Here is an 8,208-nt window from a genome sequence, read left to right as displayed (position 1 = left end):
CATCATTTTACATAGCTCAGGTAAGGCTCATTTTTCTTGTTTGTTTTACTTTACTACCTTAATGTAAAAGTATTTGATCAGTAGTTGTTTTTTTTAAAGGCTAAAAAATCTTTCAAAACCTTCCTTGGCTTTTTTGAAGGATCATCTGAATCATCTTCTTCTTCCTCATTCTTATTTTTATGCTGGAGCATTCAGATGACTTAACCAATATTTTTATATCAACTGAGCAGTGGTTTTAATCAGGGATCTCTCCATATAGTTTTCTTTCTTTTGGGGTGTTTTGAGGTCAGTGTCTTGTACAGGCCTCATGGTAAAGAGAACAGTTTTGAAGGACATTCTCTGGTGACACTCCACATAGGCAGATTTCACTGGTTCCAATTTTGAGCTTCCGGTACATATGTTGTCTCATTCTGTTGTGTCCAGTCCTGAGTCGAAAGATTAGGCATTGATCTTGTCAGGATAGCTTATAATAGGCATCATCTTTCTTGTCTGAATCATCTAAAATAAAACATCTATTAACAGCTCACATCATATTTAATGTATAGTTCATTCATTATAATTCATAGGACACATCTGTCCTGTAGGTGGCACATTCCATTTTTTTGTGCCTTTCTGATGAGCTTGGAATGTTTGGCTGCATACTGGGTAAATGTAAGGCTGTGTGGCTTTCTATTTTTCTTCTTTCAAGGCTGATTTTTTTTTATCCTTTGCAGTTTGTACTCCTATTCTCATAGTGTGGTGTCCATATGCTCTATCATTTAGAGCTAAGCTTCATGGCATGCCTTCTAGACACTGTCCATGATTCAAAGCATAAAGAATTGTTGAGAGGAAAACAGTCAGACTGACCTCTAGTTAAGTTTGTATGGTGATGGCTTCTCTGTGCCAGACACTTTTGGTCATTCTGTCTTAGCTATTTGGGAGTCTATGTCTAGGTATCATTATGTGTCAGAACCAAGTTTAAGCTTGACATTTTAAGTTCCTAAGTTAATTGATCAGCAAACCTTTCTTCTCTACTATATCATGTAATGTATGCTAAAAATGGTTGTTGTTTTTTTTTCAATATGTAAACAAATATTTAGTGAGGATAAGACAGTTCAAATGTTTTTTTTTTGTTTTGAAGAAGACAGAAACTGCCACACAGTCTGCTCTGAACTCCCAAGAGTACTCCAAATTACCAGGTAAAAGTTTGTGATAGGATCTAGTAACTGTTGATTATTATGAACGAATAATAAAAGACTGGATATAACTTATAAGACATGAAATCAGCTGTTTAATCTAACGCCATATTGGTTGACAACAACAGTTACAAGGGATGTTACTCCCAAACACTGATTGGTGCAACCTATATAAAACACACATCAACATCCTTCCCTTTCTATAGCTAACAAAATACATATCAGAAATATTTGCAATTAAAATAACAAACATTAATAACTCATCATATTTTATAAATATTATAACAACTAAAAAAATAAAAATAAATTTCAATTGAGAGTGTGACACATATAGAATAAATATTTCAACATGCATATTAATATTGTCATAAAAATTCTTAGTACATATAATCCCTATGCCACACATGTCTATTTGTTTCTCGAGTGCTAGTTCTTGTTGGCATATTTCTATCACAATTATTGTCTGGTACATGAGAAACTACTTCAGACTGTGATGCATGTTGAGAACAGTTATCAGAGAAATCTGGCTTTTCATTATCATCATCATCATCCAAGACATTCCCATCATAGACATCAGTGTCAGTGTCTTTCAAAATAGTTTTACTTGGCCTAATATGAAATCTGTTGGGTATGTAGAGTCCTCCATTATCTCCCTTGATCTTATAAGATCTTGGAGATGGATGTTCCCTGATCATTCCAGGATACCATCCAGTTTGACCTGGGTTTTGGTAATAAATAGTTTGCCCTAGATGGAGTTTTGGTAAATCCCGAGCTTGCTTATCATATTGTCTTTTTACTTGTCGTTTGTAATTCTCTTTCTTCTCAGCTACAACATGTTCACTTAAACACTTTGACGTGCTGGGAATCAATGTCTGAGGACTTCTTTTGAGGCACATTTCAGCTGGGCTAAATCCAGTACATTTCTGAGGTGTATTTCTGAGTTCCAGTAAAGCTTCATATGGATCATCACCATTATGTTTAGTTTTCAGTATTAAATTCTTCATTATCTTTACAGCAGCTTCCGCCTTCCCATTTGTTCTTGGATAACCAGGATCTGATCTGATGTGATTGATGTTCAATCGCCTTGTGAATCTCAAAAACTCATTTGAACTAAATTGTGGACCTCCATCTGTTATTAACATTTTTGGAGCACCAAAACGAGCAAATTGTTGTCACAGTCCAGTTTTAGAACCTCTGTGACATGATGTGACACTCAGTCACCCATTGTAATATTCCGTGCTGAGAACACGTGAATAAGTTAAAGGACTCTAAAATAAGGGTCAATGTTAACTAGTTAGTGAAGAACTCCAGCAGAGAGTGGATGTACGATTTTCTCTGTCTGTAATATGTACCTTAATGAATTTGATCTTATGTTAACTTGAGAGATTTCTTCGGACTTATATTGTGAACATTTCATTGATGTGATTACCTATTCTACATGGCATGAGCAGCCAGTATTTATTGGTTTATATTTTGTGACGGCTGAAGTCGCCAGTATATTTTGTGAATTATATTTTATGTATAATAAAATTATCGTCTGCTACAAGAGCATTTATTAATGTTTCGGAACGTTTGTGCTTGAAGAGTTGAGTACGCTAGTATACGCACGCACCTGCAAATATAGTGCGTATGAGAGAGTATCTACTTAAGGAACAATACCTACAACACACGGACACATTCACGTCGTCACGCCTACAACTAAAACTAGGCAGCGACATTTGGTGGCCAGTAAAGGTGTCTTAAAAGACAAGTGAACCTGCACGTTCTCAACGGATCTCAATCGCCTCTATAGTAAACAGCGCAAGACTACACCTTAGACCGGTACTTTTTTCTCAAGATGGCGTCTAACTAAACAAGGACCAAATCCAGCCTGCCCACAAGATCTGCAAGGAAATCAAGGTATTTACAAGGCATTGCTGTCCAACCTGTAATAAAGCAAGCTATAAAACATCACTAGATCTATATTTGAACTCGGTGTCAAAACGCCACAGAACGCACTTGCCTGGTCGCCACTGGCTAGACAAGATTCCAACACATGTTGAAATTCAGGTCATCTCTAACTAGATCTAGGTCATCATAAACTAGTTAGACATCAACACCAGTCACGCCATTACATGCAGACCGAATCATTCAAGTAACCTAAATAGCTTTGCCAAAGCTATTCTACATCTACATGCTGAGATCCATTCAACTTAATCAACCCTGTTCCTAGATCTACCTGTGACACCTGTGTGAAACCGAAAGCAGAAGACGACTCTATTCCTAACTAGAGCTACAGGTGTCGTCTGAAAGAAAGAGCTATACCATTCAAGACATCGTTTGATGACAGATACACCGCTTCATCACTAGTGCTCGCCACTATTCATCATTGGCACACTCGCACCTTGACATGGTCGTACCATTCAGGTCTTGTAGAGAAATAGCTCTCAGCTGAGACATTCTCTTACTTATGGTCAATATTTTTTTTTCAGCATACTGATGGATATCCTGATTTGATGTTATTTATTTGGGCTACTTAGGAGTAATACATAGCCTAATATACAAGTAACTGTACAAGTTCTATCTTTCCAAGAACTGGATTATATTAATTTGAACTAACAGAAGCCCCTAGTAAGTAATTATCTTGGATTACCTAGTTGTGAACTTCCTAACCACTGTGGATTATTATTTTGGAGTACTTGACAGAACTTGTATTAATTGTAAATTTGAGCCATCTTATGGCATTGAACTGGATTATTTTTCTACTACCACTTTAATGCTCATAGTGACGTGTATTCTTAAATTGGATTACTTATACATGGATTATTGAACCACTCAAGCTGTAATTGCATTTGACAAGCTACAAGAGAGAAGAGGATTAAACTACACTAGTCAACAAGAAAAGAGTCTGTAAGTCATTATTAACAAATTAAATACATGCATATGATTATAAAGTACATGGATTTTGCTTTGATATAGCAGTAATTAAACTTGATTGTTAGTAGAGTTAGTAATTGATAACTCTTGGCATTCTTGGAGCCATATTTTGATTTCATTTCTCTACGTGTTTTTTTGAGGGTGGCTGGAGAGGGACTATTTTATGAACTATCATAACAATAGGATCTATTAGGGTCTGTCCTATTTGTTCTTTAACCTCTATAAGGCCCAATGCGTTTGAGGCTCTCCTTGTTGGTATGGAGGTCATAGAATATCATCATCATCATCATCATTCCTTTGAGTTCCTCATGGAACATAGGGCCTCGACATAAACACGCCACTCTCCACGGTCTCTTGCTAGCTTTTTGATGGTGTCCCAGCTCTTCCCGGTCTTCTCTGCTTCTTCAAGTACATAGAATATAGTGGGAAAATATTTATTTAGCTGTTGAGTCTTGTTTGTATTTCTGTCAGTGTACTTAATCTGTATCTATATTGTTGTTTGTTTAAAAGTCCTGTATCCATATATCTGTATTTCTCCTGTCACATTTCTACTTTTTATTAATTTCTTTAAAAGCAGACTGTGTTGTTCTCTATATTGTTTCTGTGTTTGTCCTTTTACTTATACTGTACATATATTTCTTTCTTTTACTAATTTACATTTTTTACTATTTTACTTTGGCACAACAGCACACATGTATAACATATGTTGATATTTATGACTATTGAATTTGAATAGTTTATAATTGAGTAACTAATGAGTAAATTTTGATCTAGATCGATACATTTGTTTGACAATTCTCATTACATTCTGTCATTACATTATAACCATTGATTGAAATTTTTTATTATTGTATAATACACACATGTAAAATAATTGACACACACTGTATTAATAAGCATAACACAGTACATTCTTCCTCACTTAATTAACTAATTATTTTGAGCACACAAAGCATTAAACATGTCTTCCTATGACAAAATTTTAGAACTAGTGAAAGTCATGGAACTAGAAGGGGATGAGAAAAAAGAATTTATCAAAAAAGAATTAGAAAAGGTTGAAAATAGAGAAAGGGAGGAAAGAGATAGGGCTGATAAAGAAAAAGATAGAATAGAAAAGGATAAAGATAGGGAAGAAAGAGCTGCTGAAAGAGCTCATCAAAAAGAATTAAAAGAACTAGAAACTAAACAAAGAGAAAGCCAGGACAAAGTAGAGTTAGCTAAACTAGAAGCTGCCAAAACAAATCCCAACATTATAACCCAACAGTCTACAACAAAGCCATTCATCTCTAAATTCCATAAATACAATTCAAAAGATGAAACACTTGAAAACTATTTAGTCCAATTTGAGCATATTGCCTCAACTTATAATCTTAACAATGAGGACATGGCCAAACACCTACTAGCAAATTTGTCGGGAGAACCCCTCAACATCATTTCCACTTTAACTGTAGACCAAAAGAAAGACTATGCGGCAGTAAAGACTAGATTACTAGAGCACTTCGGGAAAAATTCAGACTTCTATCGTAAGCTGTTCAGGGACACTAAATTGAAAAAAGATGGGGACTTTAATAGAATAATATTCGACATGAGGACTAATATGATAAAATGGTTAGAGCTAGCAAAATGTGACATCAAGGACCTGACACAAATCCTAGACATGCTACTTATTGACAATGTTCTCAACAACGTGACAGACTTGGTATTTACTTTCCTTAAAGAAAAAAAGATCAAGACAGAGACTGAACTGATAACGAATCTAAATTTATTTAAAGACAGTCACCCTGGACACACCATTGACAAAAGAGACCTATACCAACTTGCAGCCACAGCAACAACAACAACAATGATAAATACAAATGGTCTAACACCAAGACTTGTTTCAATTGTGGGAGAAGAGGTCACATGAAAAACCAATGCAAAGCTCCCATAAACTACAATAACAATTATAGGTACAGAAGCTACACTAATTTCTACAACCCAAACAGCTATAAGCACAATAATAATTACAATAATAGACCATATAGACCACACCAGAGTGCAAGTCCCAATGAAAGAAGAAATTTTACAAACAGTTACCAACACAATAACTATAATAGAAACAACAGACAATCTAGAAGGGACCAATTTAACTACCACACAAACAACCACCCAAACAACTACAATAGCGGAAATAGAAACAATAGAAACAACAATGGCAATAACACCAACACCCATAGAGAGGAAAATGTAGCCTATATGCAATCAAATCAAGTCCAAAATAAAAGTCTTTCCATCCTATGTCAATTCTAAAGAAGTAGGATCAATTCGTGACAGTGGAGCCACAGCAATAATAGTTAAAGCCTCTTTAGTTGAACCAGGACAGTATCTGGAAGATACAGTAAAAGTGACCTATGCAAACATACAAAAATTTGATATTTGCAAGACCGCTAAAGTCCTAATAGAATCACCCTGGATTACAGGAGAACTAGAAGCCATAGTCATGGACACCCCAGCACAAGATCTAATAATAGGCAATGTAGAAGGTGTAAAAGATCCAACACTAGAAGAAGTTTTGCAATGGGCGGAAGATAGACAAAAGTATTCCCTATTCAAACATGAGGCATTATTAGTTGAAACCAGATCACACAAAAAAATAACACCAGAAATAGAATGCCCCACTGTATTACTTAATGAAATAGGCATAACTAGGGAGGAACTAATAGCTATGCAGAAAAATGACACCACAATACAAGACCTCTTAAGCAAAGATTATAACAAGATAAATTTAAATAACCACCATATAGAAATTAACAACTTAGCCATTAGATATAACAGGAAAGAAAACTGTACTAGACTTCAAATACTGATCCCTAAAACTTTAAGAGCTAAAACATTAAATATGGCACATGATGACCCCACAGCAGGACACCTAGGAAAAAAAAAAGTATATGCTAAGATAGCCAACAAATTCTTCTGGCCAAAGATGGGAAAGGACATTAAGAACTATGTAAACAGTTGCACAGAATGTGCCAAACAAAAAACAGTGACTAGAGCCCCATTAGAAAAAAAAATTAGATAAATCTCACTATTTTTGGGACAAAATTGCCATGGACATAATGGGACACCTAACTACCAGCAGTAAAGGGAATAAATATATTTTGGGTATCATTGACATGTCCACTAGATGGGCAGAGGCATTTCCTCTAAAAGATATAAAGGCTATTGACATATGTAATTGTTTAAAAACACTTTTTCTTAAATTTGGATTCCCTAATAAGTTACTGTCAGACAATGCATCAAATTTTAAGTCCCACCTTAACCAGGCCTTTGCAGAAATGACTAACATCCGCCTAGTCCATAGCACTATCTACTCACCACAGGGAAATGGAGTCATAGAGAAATGGAACAGAACTGTAAAACAGATGATATATAAGCTAGAAAGAGACTCAATGAGCACCTGGGACCAGACTCTTAGTTATGCTATATTTGCCTACAACACTAGCATCCATGAAACCACCAAATTCAGCCCCTATGAGCTTGTATTTAACAGAAAACCTAAAGGACCATTAGAGTTATGGGCCGACAACATGCTAGACTTAGAGAACATAGAACAGTACCATCCTTGGATAATTCAGACCAAACAACAGCTTAGACAAGGAATAAAACTAGCAGAGATAAACATGGACAAAAATCTAGAAAGGCATAGGAAAATAAAAAACAGAAATAGAAAACTAAGAACACTAAATGTAGGTGACCAAGTTTTTGTTAAGATAGAAAACAAACACTGTAAAGATAAGAATGAGGGACCATTTAAAGTTATAGAGAGAATTAATAACAAAGTGTACATCATTGATAAAGATGGTAGAGAATGCAAACTCAATATTGATAAACTTGTTAAATTGGATAAGAGACAAATAACTGACACAGATATAATTGAACTTGATGTAGAAACCAAACACAACATACAAGAACATATAGCAAGCACCATAAACACCACACACAACAGTAGTCCAAATATTGAAAATGATATGTTACAGAATTTGACAGTTAAATACAGTGATGTAATTACACAAAAGCTAGGATGTACCAATCTGATAGAACACACAATAAAACTCAACAAAGAACTACCAACTAAGAC

At 35.2% G+C, this 8,208-nt stretch overlaps 1 protein-coding gene across 1 annotated transcript; it reads right to left on the bottom strand.

Annotated features, from left to right (window-relative positions):
- Positions 1–1,552: 1,552 nt before the first annotated feature.
- Positions 1,553–2,317, bottom strand: LOC129924752 (uncharacterized). Its single transcript, XM_056021264.1, has one exon. It carries the CDS (start codon positions 2,315–2,317, stop codon positions 1,553–1,555), a length of 765 nt encoding a protein of 254 aa, XP_055877239.1.
- Between the last annotated feature and the right edge of the window lie 5,891 nt (positions 2,318–8,208).

The sequence above is a fragment of the Biomphalaria glabrata genome, chromosome 2 (assembly GCF_947242115.1).
Source record: "Biomphalaria glabrata chromosome 2, xgBioGlab47.1, whole genome shotgun sequence".
Taxonomy (NCBI): domain Eukaryota; kingdom Metazoa; phylum Mollusca; class Gastropoda; family Planorbidae; genus Biomphalaria; species Biomphalaria glabrata.
The sequence above is the reverse complement of the archived record's forward strand: the minus strand, read 5'-3'. Positions and strand labels throughout refer to the sequence as shown.